Below are 20,702 nucleotides of genomic sequence, written 5' to 3'. Positions count from 1 at the left end.
CTCTGCAGCTGAACGACCACCGGCTGTCTCCCACCTCTGGGCGACCGGGGCTTGGGTCGGGTACCGGCCCAACCGGACCGGAGCCAGCCACGGGGGTGCATACTAATGCAGCCACCGGACGACCGGCCGGCACCCCATGGCCAGCACAAAGAACGCTGCAGGACATTCCTCTGACAGTATCGAATGGGCCAGCGATCGGGTAGATAACGAATCACCTGCCGAAAATGACAAAGCTGCGGCGGCTGATGAATCCCATGCTGGAGTGACATGCCTCAGCGCATTCTTCGATAAGATTGAAAAGACTAGGCGCTCCTTGAGAAGAACTAGAATCACTCCACATCCTTGAACGTGTTTCCATCACAGGTAAGTCACGAGGCTGACGCACCGCTGTCGGATGTGAGGTAGGCCAGCGAGCGGCCGGACCCTTGTTTTTGCCGGCCTCGCGATCCAGGAATGCGCCCCGTGCGGTGGCGCCGGCCGCGGGGGCGCTGGTGGCGGACCGGCCGGTCCGGGCGGCAGCTCAGTGGACCGGCACCGGCTCGGTTCGGTCCGGTCCGCTGCCCGTCCAGACCACTGCGCCGGCCGGCGCGGCCAACACCACGTGGTCGCGAACGGACCGGCCGGCGCGACGACGGTCCCACGGCCCCTTCACGGACCGGCAACCATCCCGCGGATGACGAATTACGACAACTACAGCGCGACTCGGTCCATTTCGGACACATCTATCACCGAGCTCAACAAACCACGACAGACTCGATTCGCAGCCATCGCCTCGAGGTTGGTTCTGGCCGACACTGCCTCTCCTTCCAACAGCAGCACGGCTGACGGGCAAGCGCGGACGATCGAGCGTCCCGTGCAACTCTGATCCTAATACAGCGCGATGCTTTTCTCCTTGGCCCTCCACGTCCGCAGCGCCTTCAATGGTCCGGCCCAGCTCCCGAAAACAAAACTTTCCCAGGAGCCACAAGCTACCGCGCAGTAAACAGTCTGCTTGAAAAATCCACCCAAACTCGCTACACAACCAGCAGCGGCGGCTAAACTCGAACAATAAAAACAAAACACCTGTGGCGTCCCAAAGTTTCGAGCAAACATGGTCAGATCGCGTGTTGTTCCTCGGAAACCTCGTCGCAACTGTGTACGACGCATTTTAGCGAGGTGCTCAGGTGCGAGCGGTTGGCGGAGCCAGCTGAGCGGGCAGCATGTCCCGTTACCGGGGTAGCACCGACAACGGTTCGTAGACGGACCAGTGACCATGGCCCGGTCATGGTTCCGCCGGACTGAGTGGATAGTGTGTGGGCGGTAGACGCGTGTGTATGCATGATTATTGTATGATGTATACCTACCGTGCAGTGTGCAGTGAGTTGGTGCAGTGGTGCGGTGGGTACTTGTGCAAGTGAAGAGTGGGGTCCAGGGTGATGTGGATTGTGGTACTTAGCTGTATGGAACTGTGCGAGTGCTATTCTGAACTGTAAGAGTACCTTCGCGTTCCACACTGTGACCCTTCTAAGCTGCTGCGTGGTGCGAACTACGAACCAACTCCCATGACCCACCACGGAGTGCCGAACGGACACGGGCCATCCCCGGCTTCCCACCGGCGGGCGCGCGGTGAGGATGGTCGCCTCAGGCACGGTCTGCCCTTCAAGGACAGACCGCGGGCAGCAGCGCAGCCAGCCAGACCGTGGGCCTGTCGGCGACCGCCCGCGGCTCCCTTGTCGACAAAACCGCGCCGCCACTTTCTAGGGTTTCCATACCGATAAGACCTTGGTAGACATATCGTGATGTGCCGACAATGTCACAATGTTTCGCGTCTTTCAGTCACCTATGTTATTAAGTTGCGAAATTCTCATATACCTACTAAGAAATAGGGATAACACCTCGGCCGCAGAACCGGTATGACTAGGAATCCTCATGTGCCACGTTTATATATCTACAGTGAAGGAGGCAGGAATACGCGTATACAAGTTGGAAACGTTCAGTGTAGGTGCATCATGTCGAAAGCGATCGGCTTTTTGAAATTCGACGATCTTTGACAGCTAGTTGTTGGTCGTGGAAACATTTCAGCTCCCGCTTCACTTCATGCGGCAAGCGCTCGTTCCAAGCAAACGTTCAACGTTGTGAAACAACGTTCCACATCCAGTCACCTGTTCATACAGTTCGTGACGAACAAACTTCGCGATCAAGATCAGCAGAGGAAGACAAGCATTCACGTCGACGACTCGACAGGAAAATGCGATCGCAATTCCTGATTCCGTGAATGCGCCCGTTCCGGAGAACTGCAAAGAATTCCAATCCGCGTGACTGGCGAATAGCTATGGATGCACTCCTAGCTCTGTTTCGAACACATTGGCATTCATGGAGTTGATATTTGAAGAGCGGCTCTGACGAACTGGTCCGCTGTCGTGGCCCGGGGGCAGAGCCGGCGGTCGGCGGCTCCGTCCGCCCTCCGAGGGCCGCCGAGACTGCGGAATGTCGGCCAGGCCCGCGGAAGATTGCCGGCCGGCCTCTAATCTAGCAGCGGCGGCGCTAGTACGTTTACCAGAGGCGGCGGTACACGATTTACTGGCCCGGTGCCGAGCCTCTACCGACGGTCGGGTAGATTTAGCGCAGCCGCAATGCAGTGTACGAGCTCGTTTCTACCAGCCGAGAAGCTGGTAGATTTGCAGTGAGGGTCAGTTCAGTGGCGATTTCCACGGTCGATTTACAGTCCGAGGCGCTGGTACATTAAACTCGCAGTGCCCCGTTCGTCTGGGAAGTCGCCGTTCATTCGCCCACCCAGCCCACCAGTGAGGACAGTGCCGCCACCAGTGTCCTCAGTCCCGACAGAGGTGTTCGACGAACTCAAACGCTGTGACCTGGATCGGCAGCGAAGCAAATAGTGGCTACGCTACGAGTTAAGCAGCACTCGACGCACACTCTCGGCACCATCCGGCGCAGAGCAGCACCACCTAGCCCAAAGGCCCGGCACCGTCTGGCTATTCCAGTGTAGTTCCAGCACCGTTCAGGGCAGAGTTTCAGCGCCAGCCAGCACCAACCGGTCCCGAGTTGCCCGTAAATCTAATTCTCCGTCGGATTCTGACAAGGGCTGCACACCAGTGTTGGCCTGAGGCCGGTGCTGCAGTCTGCTCCGCCATAACAACGTCCGACAGCCCCGCTCCTGGACAGTCAATGGGGAGGGCGGCGGACGGCACCCTTCCCCACCGGCCGGCAGCCAGGTAGGCTCCCCAGGCCCAATAATCCTCCGGATATCCCTCACCGCACGCCGGCGGCGTCCAATCCTTCCCCGCGCCGCTCCCCCGCTCCCCCGGCACACAGGCAGCAGCGGGTTCTCACGGCGCGCGTCCCGTCCCCGCGCCGGCCCGACCGGCCCGGGGGAGAGCGCCGGGCCTTTTTGTTGGCGGCGCGGCCTTCGGCGCCCCTCAGCCCGGTAACAGCAGCTGGTCGGCGGGGCTGACAAAGGCAGCGGCGGAGCGGCCGGCAGAGGCACCCCCGCCTGCCCAGCTGGTAGGCAGGGCGCGGAGAGCGGGAGGCTGGCCGGACGGCCGTGCCGGTCACAGCGGAACACCAGGTGTGTGCGCCGCGGGCTGAGTGCGGCACACCGACACTCGTCGACCGCGCTCAGCCGCGCTCGGGCGCTCTCCGCGCCGAGCGGCCAAAAACGGCTCCGTCTGGGAGCGTCCGAGCGCACCACCCCACGCCGTTCCAGCGCCGCCGGCCCGGCCATAATCGCACGGTCCGACAAAAACGAGCGCCAGGTAATGACCGGCCGGCCGAGCGGGACCGCTCACACGGCCCCGAGGTCAGGTGAGCGGACCGCTGGAGCCCGCGCCGTCCCACCGGGTCCCGAGGTGAGCGGGCCGCTGGAGCCCGCGCCGTCCCACCGGGTCCCGAGGTGAGCGGACCGCTGGAGCCCGCGCCGTCCCACCGGGTCCCGTCCCACCGCCGAATGTGGGGTCTGGGGACGTCCCACCAGCCATAGGGACGGCGAACGCTCCGCCATTCACAGCGCCCAAAAAGAGAAAGGGACCCAATTTTGGACTCTCGCTACCAACGTGAAGAGAAGTTGAATTAGGCGAGCCATCAAAACCACGCGGTGAACTCTTTGAAGTACGCTGAATGCCTTATCTAGCCTGGCAACGGTTGCAAAACACTGCCAACGCGACCAGCATGAATACGCCTGACACGTAAACAGTGTAGCGACTGTGATAAAGAGTGTAAATGAACAAGGTTTGCAAGTGTGATTCATGTTATTGTAGGTCCCCACGTCCCGGGGTTACCTGATTCTGTAACATCATGATTAAAGACCGGCTATGAGGGACCTGGGGCGCGGGGACCATAACTCTTTGTCATGTCCAATGCGGTGAGCCTATGCACCCGCCTCGCCCACCACTAAATGAAACCGTATATCACCATGTGGAACCTTAACCTAATATACTGGGCTCAGGCCTGCCATGAGCCACGAAACATAACAATGCAAATCATTGTTGATTCACCTGGGCTCCATACATGGACAGGAAATAGCCCCGACAAGCTACAAAACTCCACGGGAATAAAACCGGGCAAAATAGCGTTTGTCAGCCAACACACAAGCCGACTGCTGACTGCAACGGTACAGCCGGAAATGGTGCCATGTCGGTTCTTTACATCAATGGCGCCACCCAAACCAAATTTCCGCCATACTGCTAAACTATCCCAGCCCAGTAACGCTCACACATCCTGCCATTCCACCGCTATCATCCCATCTCGCCAAGTAGCACCCACGTCTCTCCACCGTATGTCGGCCCGACGTGCCCCAGCCCGCCGCAGCCGGCCGGCTCGCCCAGTCAGTTTACAGCGCCCGGTTTGGGCCGGCCGCAGCCCGCAGCCCGCAGACCCGACGGCCGGTCGTTCGTTCCACGAGAGAGACAGTCACCACCAGCAGGGTGATGTCACCGTCTCGGCCCGGGCTCGCCCACTCACCGTGACCAGGCCGGGCCGGGCGGCTCACGACCGAGCCAAACACACCGTATGGTGTCGGAGAAACACCTCAACCACTCACCATTTCGACGCAGGACGCCTCCAGGATGACAGAGAAGGTAGACGGTGAGACAGAGACGACACAGCAGCGCTGCAGAAGAGCGAGAGCGGCCGAGGGGCGCCGGACACAGAGACAGAGAGCCGAGCGACCACACACCGCCAGCAGAGCAGAGGGAATGACGCCTGGCCGGCGCTCCGCCGCTGCCGGCGCCGGCGGCGCTCGCTCGGCGAGTCTATGCGGCGGCGCGACGGTGCGCCCGCTAGCGGCGGCGGCGGCGGCGACCAGCATCGATTGGCCGGGCTCAACAGGTGAGCGTCGGGCCAATAGCAGGTATGATCGGCCGGCCGGTGCCACTCCTTTCCGAGATTGGAGCGGCGCTCATTAGCCGGATAAATGAGCTCTCGGACGAGTTCGATCGGTCGCGCCGACTGCCGCCCTCAGCCCAGACGAGAGGCTGCGACGGTGGCCGGGTCGGGTGAGTGCAGGTTGAGCGCAATTCAAGCGCGGATCGAGCGCAGTTCGAGGGAGGCTGAGCGCAGCACCGAGCATGGATCAAGCGGACTTTCATGAGAGCTTCGAGCAGGTTTTAAGCGCAGTTCCAGCGCAGATCGAGCGAATTTCAAGCGCAGTTCGAGCACAGATTGAGCGGAAGTCGAGCGCTCCATCGACCACCAGCACAGAACGATTAATGACTGCAGCAGCTCCGTCCAGCAGTGTCAAATAGACCGTCGTGCCTGCAGGTAGCGGGCTCGAATCAGCCCCAGCTCTCACAGACGGCTCCGTCCTCCCAATCAATACAGCCAGCGCACAATAGACTCGGCCGGGAATTAATTACATGCCCCGTTCAAATTTGATTGGCTTCCTTTGAGCATGTGGCTCAGTTCCTAACCGACGGGCCGGGCATATCATCTAACCGGGCCGCCGAGTGTGGGGTTCACCTTGGTCCTTCTGTCAGGGCGGGGCGCGGCGACCCGGGCCCGGAGGTCGGCCTTGGAGTCGCCAAACCATCCACTTCAGACCATACGGGGACGAAAGGAATGACCTGGATTCCGGACGGGCCGCCGACAGGGGAGGTGAAGGGGGAGGGAGGGCTGCTCGACGGGGAGAGGGAGGGCGGCTCGACGGGCGGCGGTCGCCTGAGGGCCGTCTGAAGGGTCCGGGGTGACCCAATCCCGCAGACAGCGCTGAGGGTGGTCCGGCGCACTCTAAAGCACCCTGTCAACTCTCCATAGCCGCCGAGCAGCAGCAGGACTATCGAGGGTCAGAGCCCGAGCGTCACATAGCCTGAATGATGGACAACGCTGGGCGGGAGAGCGTTCCTCGAACGTCGCCTCGCTGCACCACGGCACTCGATTGTCAGGCACGTGACACGCAAGAAACAGTTGGCAAAGCTAATAAGGTAAAAGAAAAAAAAAACGCAGCAGACATGGGCATTAGCTCAGGCTGCATTTAAGATTCTTATAGCATTAGCATATTGAATTTTTCAAATACAAACACAGTTACCACTTCACGCCATTGCCACGCATCGTCCCACGGCATTCCCATCTCAGCGTGGTGCCAAGCGGATCTGCAGGCTCTTCTGACGTCATCACTGCCACCTGTTCGGCCATTTTGATCAGCACACGCCCCGGCGGGCACATATCATAGATGCAAATGATGCTGCCACTCCCATTCAGACCTCGCCTTCGACCGACGCCTGACGGAGCCGGCCGAGGGAGCACACCCGGGAGAGCGGCACAGTGATGTCACTGGTTACTTAGTGACGTCATCAATACCCAAATGACGTCACATCAGATTAATATATATTTCGCTCCTTGAGTTTTAATGAAAATCAGTTAATTTGATTGATGCTGCGGTCTTAAAACAAATGTTTCTTATTTAATACATTATTGGTTAGGTAAATTTTGGAAAAAAAGTCTATTGTTTTTCTAAGGACCCACTTTCTGACATCTGAGAGTCGAGGAAAAGGTAAATATAACCATATCCGAACTGGCAACAGGCAGCAGTCGATAGTTCCCTGATTCGATTTTCCTTAGTAAGACGAACATTCTACCGCGAGTTGGCTTCACCACTGGCAGCCAGCTTCCCTGCCGATCTATCCGGGATGTAGAGCCACCCAACCAACAGAGCTAGCAAGCCGACCAGAGACGACAGCCATGCAGTGGCGACAGAATGCTAGCAGAACAGGCTCTCACAGAGGAACACTCAGTTCAACGGTCCCGACAGTCACAGCGTCAGGCGAGCAACGTCCCAGACGACGACGCCGGTTCCGAGCCAGGTGAACCGAACGGAACCACGGGAACCCAACGCGAACGGTTCCCAATGCGGACGGGTGGGAGTCGCCGCGGAATTCCCGGCCGCTTACTTCCTGGGAATGCGGACTGGGTGTGGACTGTGGGCATAGGGAATAGGGATGGGTATAAGTGAACAGGCTAGCGAGTCGCTGGTGTGTTCACGGCTATACTTATCAATGATAAACCTCACGCACGTTGATGGGTGGGTTGGGCTTGGGAGAGTCATTATCAGGACATGGTTAGAGACGTCGGCTACCGTTCTGGTTTCCGTTCCACTCAGCACCACCTCTTCAGGCCGGACAGACTGCTCGGAAGAAGTTCAAGTGGCCGGCACTCGCCCTGAAGTGGCACTGAAGTGGCCGCACGGACAGGTGGACAACTTCAGTGGAATCAGCACAACAAATGGACGATTGGTATAGGTTCACGCTCGATGATAGGTTAGGTAGATCCAGGAATTGAAACCAATGCGTAATGATCGGCAGCTGGCCCTTACATGCATTCACGGATACGTAAGGGGACATGGGCTGAATATATCGCATATGAGAATGAGCAGCAGCAAAGACGGAGAAGGGTTCGCTCGTGGTCGCCGGTCGGAAAAAAGCTAGCCAATGCCCTCCAGAACTGCAATTAATATATTTTGAACATACCTTCAGTTCAGTTGTATTGACAGGCGTCAAGATTTTAAAAGGTGTAATGATGGAAGGGATATGACATGTTCATCAGAGCACTAATTGAAGCGGACTATCAATCCACAGATAGCAGCATCACTTAGTGCCACACTAATGCACAGTGGACTCAACAAACAAACCACAAGCGCTCGTTCCGAAAACCACGCTTATCCAATCCATTACAAATCACAGCGAAAAGCTAGCCTATCCATCCCTTCAATGGAATTCATGAGCACCTCCACCAGTACGCCACCTAGCGGCACATTGCTGAACCGTTAATTGAGATACCAGTCCAGTTGAATGTCTAGTGCAGCCTGTTCTGGTTATGCAGTCCAGGTTCGGGGTACCTACTTATGAATCAGAATTCAGAGACCACCGCTATCTGAATGGGCCAGTCCGAAAACTTCAATATCAGACTACAAGCAGGCGGCAGCAGCCCCGTCCTATGTGTGTCTAGCTCAGTCTAGTTCACGTTCCGTGTTTGTCCCTGGAACCAGCGAGCCGGCGCCAACCTCCCGGCTAGACATGCCGAATCAGTCAGGTGATTCACCACAGAGTCAATCAAAACAAACCGTGACTGCCAGCGCTCAGCGGTTCTGCAATCTGCGCCACCCGCTGGTGCATACCATAAAAGGGGGTTCTCTTGTCCAGGCGTGACAACTGAGCAACCATCGACCATTTGTAAATGGCGTCATGTGGATAAGCATCAGCATTGGACAAGTTCAAGTACAAGATAGGTTTATTTTGATCTCTCATGCTGGACCAGACAACCTGATCTGGTCCAGATCAGCAAAGGTCAGTTGAGCTAGTCCATACTTGACTAGGACCAAACTGGGCTAGCCCGGATTGTCCTGGACCAGACTGGGCCGGTCAAAGTCTGCCAGGTCAAGTCTCGACCGTATCTGACCCGCCGGGAGGGTGGCGCGGGTCCTGATTCAGAGGAATGCCAGAGCCCGGTGCGTGACGAGCGTGTCGATGGTAACCGAACAGGACTTCGATCGCGTCCTGTCCGAATCGGGGACCGATGATCCGCTGTCGGCCCGACGCCGCGCTGACGTCACGGCATCAACTGACACTTTCGCGACAACGGTGCAGAGCAAAACACGGGCTAGTCGGCGACATCGATGCGTCCACTCTCATCGCTACGGGAGGTTCTGCCGCAATTTTCATGCAATGCTGCCATCGTCGCTGCCGTTGTGGGTTTCTCCGTCGCAATCCGTCGTCTCCTGCGCCATCTCCACCGCGCCCTCCTGTCGTTGCTCACTGTCGCCGGCCCGTTCCGGCCGATGGGTATCCGATCCCCGTGACATTGTTACCATTCGACCGCCATCGGATCGCGGCACCACACCGCGTGCCGAGCCGCGCCGATCCGAGCCAACAGCAAAACACATCGATCCATCTCTGAGGCGCCGCACCAGCGCGCTCAGGGAGCCTCATCACGGCCAGAGCGGAGCCCATCTGACCAGAACCCAATCTCGATCATGTAAAATTAACGCCCAAACACCTCACCTCAGCCTTTCCTGTACTGACTCCGGCTGCAGTTAAAAATTCATACCGCTGCCGGCAGTGCAGTCGGCACAACTCGGCGCAATTAATCCCCGACGGGAAAGGTCAGCTCGGAGAACGCCTTGGAGCGCGCGCGGGTCGCCGCTCGCTCCCGGCTAAGTTACCCCGCTCCCAGCGTCGATAATGGCACAGTGTCTCGGAACCGGCAGCGCCGGAGTTTGCAGTGCCAGGGGACCCGGCTCAGGCCGATTCGGAAATGCGACATACGAGCCTCGAGTCTTGACTAAGGGCGGCTCCGGAGGCGGCGCAAGACGGCAGCCGGGGTCCCCCGAGGCTCCGTGAGCGCGGCCGCCGCCGGCGAGCGCAGTTTGGGAAACGGGATGCCATCGGCCGTGCCCTAGAGAGCTGGGACGACCGTGCTGCCGCTGCCGACAAAGCCCACGGCTGAGCTGCGTCAGTGAACATCGCCGCGGGCGAGCACAAAGAGAAAGCTTCAAAAGACAGAAACGAAAACACCACGCAGCAAGACTGGCGGGCAGCCCTCTGTTGTGCAGCTAGAGGGATGCTAGATACAGATTGACAGGTAGGAGCAAATCGAACAGTCTGGAACTGTCCTCTAGCAGGCAGACGGGCAGATGGGACCCATCCAATTGTCTCGAACAATATCAGGCTGGTCGAGGTCTGATAAGCATAAGCAGGGAGGGCTGAGTCAGGTCGTCTAGTAAGGCTGGCTACCAACCAACCTGTTGCAAACGTCGGCTGTTAGATGGCAGAAGAAGAAAAAAAGGAGAGAGGGAAGACGGATAAAAAGTTTAACTAGTGGTTCAGGGAGAGCTAGAGGTCGACAGGGTTTGAGAGGGAGCACACTTAACAGGTCCTTGAGGTCAAGTAGTGGCGATAAAGAGCAGCGACAGTTGGCATGCTCTTGACAGCGGATAGACAGGCTCGAAAAGTGGCATCCAAACGACTCGTTAAATGGCTGAACATGACATTCAGACAAAACGTGACGTTTACTACGCGAGCTGTCATATTTTGTTTGCTTTTCACATGGAACGAATATTGTAACCCAATTTCACATGTTTTTCTCACTAACACGAAATTCATATAACAAAGCAGTGCACTGGGAAGGTATCAACGAAGTAACGTCATTCACTCAGTAGCGGTTATGTCAATAACAAAAGCATCACGCACATCCGGCTGTCTCGAGTTCTGCAAACCAGCTCTCGTCACCGTGCTACATTTGTTAGCGCTGTTCTGTGTCCGGTTGACACTGCGTGTGTAAGCAACGTCAACACGTGTTACACCAATCCGCGTCGTCCGGCGCCACCCAGAGTGGGAGCGGACGCTGGTTCGGCCCGGACCGAATTCAAATGAGACGGACGACGCCCGGTGACGGGCCAGAGTGAGGCGTAGGGGGCCGGCTGAGGGCGGTGACGGGAGGTCGGGACAGAAAAACGTACCGACGGAGCGACGGAGGACAAAAATGGTCCGCTGAAAGGGGTGGAAGAGTTGACAGACGGGAGGGGAGAGGAGAGAAGAGAAGAGAGCAAGCATGAAAGGAGAGAGAAGGGGGATAGGAGAGCTCATCAAACAGAGGAGTCAAGAGAGGAGAAGAGATAAAATAGAGGATAAAAGAATATCTAAAGAGTGTCAACGATTTTTTCGAGCGTCTTTTTTCCTAGAGAAAATTCGAGCGTCTTCAACGACAGGTAAAAAGCAGCGATTGAAGGGTCATCGTCCTAAAAAAAAGAAACGAAGCCTCAACTCGTTTCCAGACTGTTCAGTTGCTAATGCAAGCCTTCCAAGTTATTCCTAGGAAGTCAAGACGTTAATAACCCTGCTGGGGAAAAGCAAGTCTTACGACACACACTTTTGAAAAAAAATTCAGACCATTCCAAAATATCACCTCTGGGTAAGCTTTCAAAAGTAAGACCTTAAAAATTAGATGATATGTCCAGCTTCAGCCTACAAAAGAACTGTGAACAGCAATTTAATCGTAGCCCAACAATACCCCAAAAGTCGGGCAGTCGCCGTTCAAAGACACACGGCATGTCAACCTTAGAGAAGGGCCGAGCACGGAGACGGAGTGAGTCGAAGAGATGACCTTCAGGGCAGCCCGAGGTTTGAAAGGTGACCTTCGTCATTTAGGAGACAACACGCTGGAGTGGCGACTGCCCCTGGCCCAGACTGGAGAATGGAGAACCTATTACCCCTCGATAGTGGCGATTGGGCACCAGCGAGCGAGGGTTGTTTTTCAGGCCTCTTCTTTCCAAAAAGGTTCTTTCATTGATGAAGCTGTGAAAATTGTTGTAAAAAAGCATTTTGACTTTCATGGTGGCTTTATTCCGAGCAACTAAGTTTACATCTGTTTCGAAAAAAAATGAGGGCAGCACAAAAAGGCGACAAAGATAGGAGCTTAAAATTAAATTGATTTAAAGGAGCATCTGAAAACAATAAATACGGAAACTTCCTAGAACTCGGCATTGAGACAACTATGGCGCACACCACAACAGACCCCCCCCCCCCCCCCCCCCGATGAAATTCTGACAAATCAAAATTTTCAAGAATTACGTCTGCTCAAAACTATTTAAAAAAAGCAAGTATCATTGAATAACGAGTGTAAGCATGCCAGCCCTCCAAGAAGTCATCAAAATCCGCAGTCGTCAGACCAAGGACCGAATACCTAACACCTAACCAAACACTGCGGGCAGCGACGAATACGTACTGACCCCGGCGCCGGCGACGATGGCCAGGGTCATGGCCTGGTCGAGCGTGTGGCTGTAGACGGTTCCAGTCACGGGGAGAGTCATCACTGCCACACCGGAGCACTGGTCTCATATGTAGACAGCCAGTCAGGGTCGAGTCGAAGGGAGCGAGCCGCGCGCGGTCGGTGCTGAGGTCAAACTGGCGCGCCTCTGCGCTCGCCGCTGTCGGTCACCGGCCCAGCCAGGTCGCAGGGGCGGTACCAGTGCCGCTGCCCCGGCGGCTACAGAGGCTATAGGTCACCCGTGGGAGACAGAGGTGACTGGATACGCCTATGGCTAAGCACCCCACCCGGTCGCAGGCCGTAAGTTTTAAGCTCGAAATATGCAACTGCAACATTCAGGAATAAAGTCGATCATCGAAAGCAATCGGTCTTCTCATTTTCGTTTTTGTTTTTATTTTATTGTTCATTTGAAAATGGGAAAAAATACATTGCGAATCGCTTCAGCGCACAAGAGAAAGAAAAAAAACTGGTTTTGAGGATCAGTCACCTAAAATAAATTGCCTGGAACTTTCCCGTGATATTTGTATATTAATTTTGTATTTTCGCAATTTAACCAAAAGAAGGGCGTGTCGACTTGGAGCTTTCCACTCAACCTCATTTATTTATTGGGGTTTTGAGTGAGGATGATACCGCTAAGATCGAGAATATATTCATAAACACGAATAAGTAAAATTGGTGGAGCAGAATAATCCACTAGAATGATTTCACCTTACCTTATCATACATGTCAGTTCCGGTAAAAATTTGCACAATTTATATGCATTTTGACAAAAGACCTTTTCGTGAATGCAAAGTAAAAAACGTCTTCAACTCCCAATTTGAATTTCTGGTAAACGCCTGGTACAACGGCTAACTAGTCGGTAAAAATTATACGGGAAAAGCATGCATTACTAGGCATAGAACAAAACAGTCTTCAAAATAAAATGAATATTTTCATTCTTAACCCTCGCCCACACATGGGGGGGTGGTTGCCCCCCCCCCCCAGGTAGTCTTTCTGCTCTGCACTCAACATTGTTAGAGCTAGAAGGCTGATTTTTCGTATAGCTGCTCCTTTGTCCTTTCTTGATGTCCACTGAAAATTTCAAGTTTCTGTGATTTTTGGTTTCGGAGATATGACCTTGTTTTTCAGGTCATGTCATGACCCAAATGGCCAATTCTCAACATCTTGCGTTTGCCATGGGCCTTGTGAGCTTTTGATACCGTGATTTCGGCCTTTTTTGCCAGTCTTACCTCTCACTTATCATGGAACATGTTGTTCGACGATGTACAGGTGTCAAGGTCAAGGTCAAGGTCAACCTAGGTCATCTAAGATAATTGCCTTTCAGGCAAGCTGAATTTACTTTTTGTGAAGTTTTTTGACTGCATTTTTGGTAAAAGCTTCTCAGATTATGATTTCATGTAATAAAGACACAAAAACAATCGGTGCACACATCAGTATACACACAGACACACACAGACATACAAACACATATAATTGACCTTGACCTAACTTGACCTGAAATGACCTCAGCAGCAAAAATCTGGTCGGGTAGTGTGACAAAGAGGTTCTAGCTGGCTTGGCACCAGAAAACAGCATCGCCATCGGTATATGATAAGCAGCGCACTTGATATCCAACGGTGACCCAAAACAGCAACATCTTTTAGTTTGACCTGACCTGGAAGGTCAATGACTGACCTGAGAAGGTAAAACTTGGTATCATTGGATTCGTCTCTTCCCAAAGAATCTTTTTGGTCTTTACCGCTAAGCTCTATCTCCAACAGGAACGAAATGGCGCGGGTGGGTGGCAACCCCCCCCCCCGCATGTGCGTTCTAGGATGGGAAAATGGCATGAGTGCGGGCGAGGGTTAAAGAATAGGTTTATCATGTTGTTTTTAACGGTACCAACTTGTATTCTACAATTAATTAGACAAACAATTATACTGCACTGTCAAATATTTTTTCATTGTTATATAGTTAGGTATTTTATATTATTTCGTTGCACTGCCTTTCATTCATTATTTCGAACGTCCCATCAAACAGCAATAAACCTTCCCGGTAACCAATCTTCCCAAGAATAGCGAACACGTTTCTCGTTCAATCTATTTCAGTTTCCGCCGCTCCCAAACCGGCCTGCAGCCACGCCGCCACCACGTCCACCTCTTAGCCGGGTCTTATACTGACGAACCCGGTGCCGTTTGGGCGACGGAGGAGGAGCCCGCCCCAGTGACGGTCCATCGCCTGGCCGGCACCGATTAAGCCGGTCTGCTGAGCGCTCTTCCGGGGCTCGAGCTGGCGGCCGATAACTTTGTCACGCCGCCCCTTCCTGGTGCGCCTCACCCGGAAGCCATTGGCCGGGTCGCCGCAGTCACTGAGCTCACCCTGCAAGCAGGCTATAACGCTTAACCGGGCGGTGGGGTCTGAGGACTCTGCGCGACCCTGGGGAGGAGGCTGACGGACAAGAGGGAGGAGCTGGCCCCGGTGGTCCAAAAATGGGAGCTGAAGCTGGGTACTTACTCGGGTGGGAGGAAGGACTCCGGGAGGCCCAGGAGGAGAGACTATTGGGACAAATCCGGTCGGCCACCCGAGGGCTGACCCGGGCGCTCAAAGAGAAGAGCTGGCCTCAGCGACCCAGAGTAGTTACCCCGGACGGCCCGGAGCCAACCACGGCAGGTCAGAGGGTCGCATCGCCCCGAGTGCGGGATCTATGAGGCAAACCTCAAGCGGATTCCCTCTGCTTCGGCCCCCATCCCTCGGGCTCACCTGGCAAAGCCTACTCGGTGAACCCAGCCAGCCTGTGGCGGGGATATACCGCTAAAAGCTTTGGCCATTGGATGTTGGCAAGCTTTCGCAGCATTAGTTAATATGATGGAGTGGATCCCAGCTTATGTCGATATTTGATTTGCTGCCAGGTTAGCGAATATGTCGTCGATAAAATCAACTACATATTTCTTCAAATAAACTCTTCCAGGTAAAATAAATTCATTCAAATACGACCCAATATTTTCCACAGTGCAAAGGAATCCGCATAACTCCACAAAAGGTCTGATCTATGGCAATCATACTACATCCGAGAATTGACCATACCAGCCAATTCAATCTCAGGTGCTTTATACGTCCGCAGATCACAGCCCGAGGGCGTCATGGGCTCGTCAAGGTCACCCGAGGTCACCTGAGGTTGCCTCGGCGGCCCCAGGTGACCGAACGCCATCGGAACCGATTTTTCATCAGAGGAGTGAGGACCCGCCTGAGCCCCGGCTCTGCAAACGGCAGCATTCCGCCTCGCGACAGACGACCATGGTGGACACCGGACTAAGGCGACAGGACACATCGATTCAGACGAGCACATCCAGACCTGACGTACTGAGGTCTCAGGATTATGCATTCCGGAGGGGGACTGCCTCAAGGTGCAAAAGTTTTGTCACGCACCACCTCACAATATTTCGGTGGCCTCAAAACCAAAACTAATAAAAAGACGACACAAACAGAATTTCAGCAGACGGTCGACTAGAAATATCGCAGCCCTGACGGAATTTCAGAATTTCGGTGATAAATAGAAATAACCACACAGCGACGGCACTGCGGCGGTAAGCTAGTCACGATGCTACCGGCGCGGATATTGCACCTGAGCTCCCGCTCCTCCTTTTCAATGCCCCCCCTGCCTCCCCACACCCCCAACGACCCCGCCCATAGATGCCGCTCTTCCGGCGGCCACACAGTCGACCCAAAGGCCGTGTTTGCCAGCGCCGGTGAATGCCGAGCTGCCGCAGTCTGTTCGGTCGGATAGCATTGAGCAGGACTGGAGTAACGTCCCAGAGCGGCGCAAACACAACACCTGGTGCAGCCCGGGCAAAATAACGAGGCAGCACAGCCATCGTAACAGGGGGAACTGGCAGCGCGGGCCCTAATGAATATCAATATTTGGAATGGAAATCCAATCAGAGACAATTGTTATATCAAAATTGCTCTCAAATAATCCACGGAACATTTGAAGGGGAAATAATTTCAAAAAGAACTGAAGAAGCAATATCCTGCTCAGTGCACCGTTTAACGGGCCTTGGCTTATTCGTGATAGCTCCATTAATGTAAAAAAATGAAGATACAAAAACATTGTAATGCAAAAGTTTGTTCAGGCCCATTCGAGCTCTTTCTAACACAAAAAGTGTGACCACAAAATCCCGCTTGCAAGTTGCAACGGACCCAACACTACTACACCGTCGAATGACGTTCTGCCCATTGACAATAATGTTCGCGACGGACTTCGAGCATTTTCCGACCATGCCCCTGCAGCGCCCTCTCAAAGAAAACAAACGCCTAAACCAACAAAACGTACGCCATTTGCTTACACAACTTCGCTGGCATCCAAAAACTTTGCCTGGATTCATTGCAAAAGGTGAGACTGAGCACCAGGCTAGCTGAAGTTCCCACTCTTCAGGCAATGGAAAACAAGTATATCTGGATATGGCCCAAGTTTAGGGTATACTCCAGTTATGAAACAAAACTGACTCGTGTTTGTGGCTTGATGAACGAAATCTGTTCAGGGTTTGCTACACGCTGCACGTGAAATTTTATTCCGAGATTCAACAAATCGTCAATGCATTTGACTTCAATTACCTCGAAGGTGCTACTTCGGTTACCAAGCGCTATGTGGCACACGATGAAACATAGCCCTGAATCTAACAAATCAATTACATTATCGTATACGCGCATACAAACGTCACGCGTTATAAGCAAGCACCCACATTTAACGTTTCCGTACCACTCACATCACCCATAAACGTCAAAAAGTGATATTTATAGCTCAATTTGTAGCGGCAAGTAGGGCAAGGTATACGGTATAGCACCTATCGCCGACTGGCGACGCGTGGAACATGTGTGTCGGCTATTATCCAACGCTTAACGTGAAAGCATTATGGATTAAATGCAGTAAACGGTCTGAATATAGGCATCGACTCTACCACAACGTTTTACCGTAACGGCATAAACCACAATATTGGACAGGTGTAAAACAGTTTCCTTCATTTTGAATGGCCAGTCTAATCGGGTCACAGGGGAAGGTTTAGGGTCCGCTTAACACCTGACACCGTGAAGTTGATCAGTTTACATCGTGACCGGGGCCCGGGCCAGTACTGGTGCAAATGAATCACCTGAACGACCATATATTTCGGGGCCTGAGAGGCGCTGACAGCACCAGCAGCGAATGGATCGCACCGATATGCACGGGAAACGCCAGTCTCGGCGACATGGGATCCCCACAGCCGCCCAGCTCAACGGGCGGAGGGTTCACAGGATCAGATGCGAAACTTGCTTCAGCCTGCTTCAAGTACCTACTGCAGTGAGCTCTGTACCTAGTGCCGTCCCTTTAGTAGAGTGCCGCTCTCAAAGATCCCTGAAAATAAGCATTGAGATAGGCTGTATGTCACAAATCACTCCTATCGGAATGTCCAGCGACGGTAGCTTTGTGAGGACATCACAAATAACATACAAAATAGTGGGGTGCGTGTTAAAGCAAGATCGATAGTAGTCAACGCAAATAGAAATACCATCTTTCCATCATCCATGCGTTGACCGCATGTGTTGACCGCAAATTATTGAGCACAGTGCCAAACTGCCAATGCTGTTATATCCAGTAAGACCTAAAAAGTTCCCAATTTTAGGACATCCGTGTAATCGTGGAAAAACGTTGCAATGGTTGCTCTGCACGGGTTTATAGACGACTGAGCAGCCACTTAATTCCTATATGAAAAAACGTCGATATCGACTCAGTATTCATTATACTATTACTTTATTTCGGGGAAGCATGAAAGCACTTTGATACAGTATAGTATAATTAAGGTTTGGCAGAAAGTACCTCCTTACTTTTTAGTACAGGCAATCGCTTCTGCGCCTGACAGGCTTACTTGAAGAGCAGAAATAATCTATCCAACTATGATTTCGCAGGGCTTTGCAGCTAATAAAACACTTATCTCGTATAAAACACCTGTCAACTACCTCCTAACAGGGCAGGATTACATTGCGCGCCGAGGCTGGCGTCGATCAAATAAAAAGAAAAGAAAAATAGCATCCGACATGATAAATAACGGAACAAATAATATCCGGTAGATACCGTCAACCAATTACGCGCGCGTCGACAGAAGGACCGACTCCGGGTAGTAACGGACCGAGGTGTGGCGGGAGCACCGCGCGACACGAAAAAAAAAAATGGCGCAGGGATGAGAGAAAGCGAACCAGGAAAAACTAATGCGGTGCAAGATGATACTGATTGAGCTCATCATGTCATCTCTTCACTTTTAGTAAAAAGGTTTTTTTTAAATATAATAAGCGAAATTGTAGACCACTCAAAGTTCTGCTGGCAAGTTTTGATCAATGAAAAGAACAAAGTAAAAACTGACTTTTATTTCATGCAATTTAATCCGAAAACCTAAGCAATGTTAAATGCGAGAAGAAACTATAGCATCAATCATATCGATGAATTCGTTTCTTCTCGTACGTTTTGCCGTCCCTCCGTTGCAAACTCCGCAAAATAAGTAAACAAACTAATACCATGCCCATAACGGAAGCGATAAACAGCTTGCCACTTCACCGCGAGCGCTTTCGAGCGGTCTTTTGAACGGCCCTTTCCGGAAGCACACCGAGCAGCACGGAAGTCGCAAACCGTGTTACAGCCTCTCTACCCACCGGCAGGGCGTAGTTCACAGTCGCCCATCGGGCCGACCCCTGGCAGCGGCCCGGGCCGGCCGGTCCCCTGGCGCAGCCTGCAGGTTTACACGGCCGGTTTTACGGCGGCGCCCGCCGGCCGGCCGGCTTTTATATCAGGTGTGAAGTGCCGCGATACGGGGCGAGCGGCGATAGGCCATTGTAGTGCTGATCCGATGACGCAGCGTTAAGGTGCGCCGCCAGCGGAGGGTAGCGGCTTCAGAGAGAGCAGCATCTCGTCTCCGATCGGCCTCCGAGGACTGACAGATTCAGCGTATCGACCGGCGCCGCCGGCAGCTCTGAGGAGCCAGACGAGAGCCGATGGAAATGAGCCGGGCAAAATGAATAAATAAACGCCACGGAAATTTGGAGATGAATAAGAACAGTCCATAGAGCTCGGCATCGCCGCAAAAGTTATCGTCTTTTATTAGATGGAAAACGGTGACTAGTCAAAGACTTCAGAGTTCATTTATAGTCATTTTCCGGGAGTCAAAGATCGCTCTGAGAATGGCAAAAGGAACTGACGACGATTAATGGCGATGCAGCACTCCCGGTGGCAGTTATGAATTAGACGCGAACTGCGCATAAGACCTATCAAAATGTTGCTCTCAAATGATAATCGCACGGATGGGAAACATACAGAACTTAATCAGGAAATTAATCAGTCGTGAAATGATTTCCAAGCCACGGATCTGCAGTTGCGTAGCTTACAACGCAACGCCGCGTGTGTTCAGTCCACCCAGCTCTCCAATCCACCTAGTTATTTCCTCCCCTGCTTCGTCCACTCGTGAGTGGAACTTGCATCGCTCTATGCGTGACACCTCCACACTGACTCGTGATCCCTCCTGCCGAGAAGAATAACACCGCCAATACGACTGCCCCGTCCCCCACCCCTTCCACGGGCACCTGATCGTGATGAACGAACAGTCGTGGTCTAACTCAGCACAGGCGCGATCGTCTCAGCTGCGCCGGTTTCGTCGGCACGGCTTACTGCGCCACTTTGGCCGGCCAGTTACCTCACCAATCACACTGCGTGCAGCGGCGGGCCGAGCTGTGGTGCGCAGAAACGCTGCACGACCAGCCTGGAGCGGCTCTGGGGGAGGGTGGAGCGCGGCGCGCAGCTGGCTGGGCCGGGCGGAGTGTGGCTCACGTTTGGCTGGGCCGTGCGACGCCGCCGTGGTGCAATGTGTCGATGGAGTGCACTGTATGCTGTCTTAATCGGTTATCGGAGACGGAGATCAACGAGGAGGGTTTGAAATCAGAACTGATGAGTGATCACGTCTGACGCGCCTTATTGCTCAAAGACGATTCTTTCTTTAATTCACGAGCTAAGGCTTGAGGAAGCCAGTAACAAGACCAGGAAGTAGTGTCCCACAACCTGTTAAGAGTCACAGGTTGTGGGACTTAAGTATATCATTTGCTTGGGGTTGGTGCATCGTCGAAGCGTAAGCCCTACCTGCATCAGGGCGGTGTAGTGGTAAAGTCCGGCTAGATCTGGACCAATCAGAGCTAAGGTCTGCGGCTGAACCGTGGGAAAGAAGTCCTCGACAGCGGGACGCTTCATAGTCTCATGCGCGCTACCGAAGGCAGCGGCCGCTTACCTGCAACAGCAAGAACACCACCGTCAGCTCGCTCACGCACATATGCATGCACATGTAGGGTCAGCATGGCACGCAAGGCACTATACCAGCAAGAGTAAGGAGTAAGGACACAAGTGCATCCAGCCCAAAACACTGGAAGGTGCGCCTGCATTCGTCAAGATTTTTCACCTTCTTGTGCGA

At 53.6% G+C, this 20,702-nt stretch overlaps 1 protein-coding gene across 13 annotated transcripts in view; it reads right to left on the bottom strand.

The window, feature by feature from the left end:
- Positions 1 to 20,702, bottom strand: part of LOC122372754 (polypyrimidine tract-binding protein 2-like) — an 89,932-nt gene that overhangs the window by 47,558 nt on the left and 21,672 nt on the right. For 5 of the 13 annotated variants that reach the window (XR_006254929.1, XM_043350300.1, XM_043350303.1 and 2 more), the window contains exon 2: positions 20,378 to 20,522. Coding sequence is in view for 10 of the 13 variants with exons in the window: in XM_043350300.1 (XP_043206235.1) it covers positions 20,378 to 20,485 (108 nt within the window). In the remaining 3 variants the exon portion in view is untranslated. Of the gene's footprint in view, positions 1 to 5,035; positions 5,469 to 12,211; positions 12,402 to 20,377; positions 20,523 to 20,702 lie in introns of those variants that run through there. The other 8 variants (XR_006254928.1, XM_043350297.1, XM_043350299.1 and 5 more) reach the window with 5 other exon arrangements.

The sequence above is a fragment of the Amphibalanus amphitrite genome, unplaced genomic scaffold, assembly GCF_019059575.1.
Source record: "Amphibalanus amphitrite isolate SeventyFive unplaced genomic scaffold, NRLGWU_Aamphi_draft 001396F_arrow, whole genome shotgun sequence".
In the NCBI taxonomy this organism is placed as follows: domain Eukaryota; kingdom Metazoa; phylum Arthropoda; class Thecostraca; order Balanomorpha; family Balanidae; genus Amphibalanus; species Amphibalanus amphitrite.
Note: the sequence above shows the minus strand (reverse complement) of the source record. Positions and strands in the feature narration are given on the sequence as shown.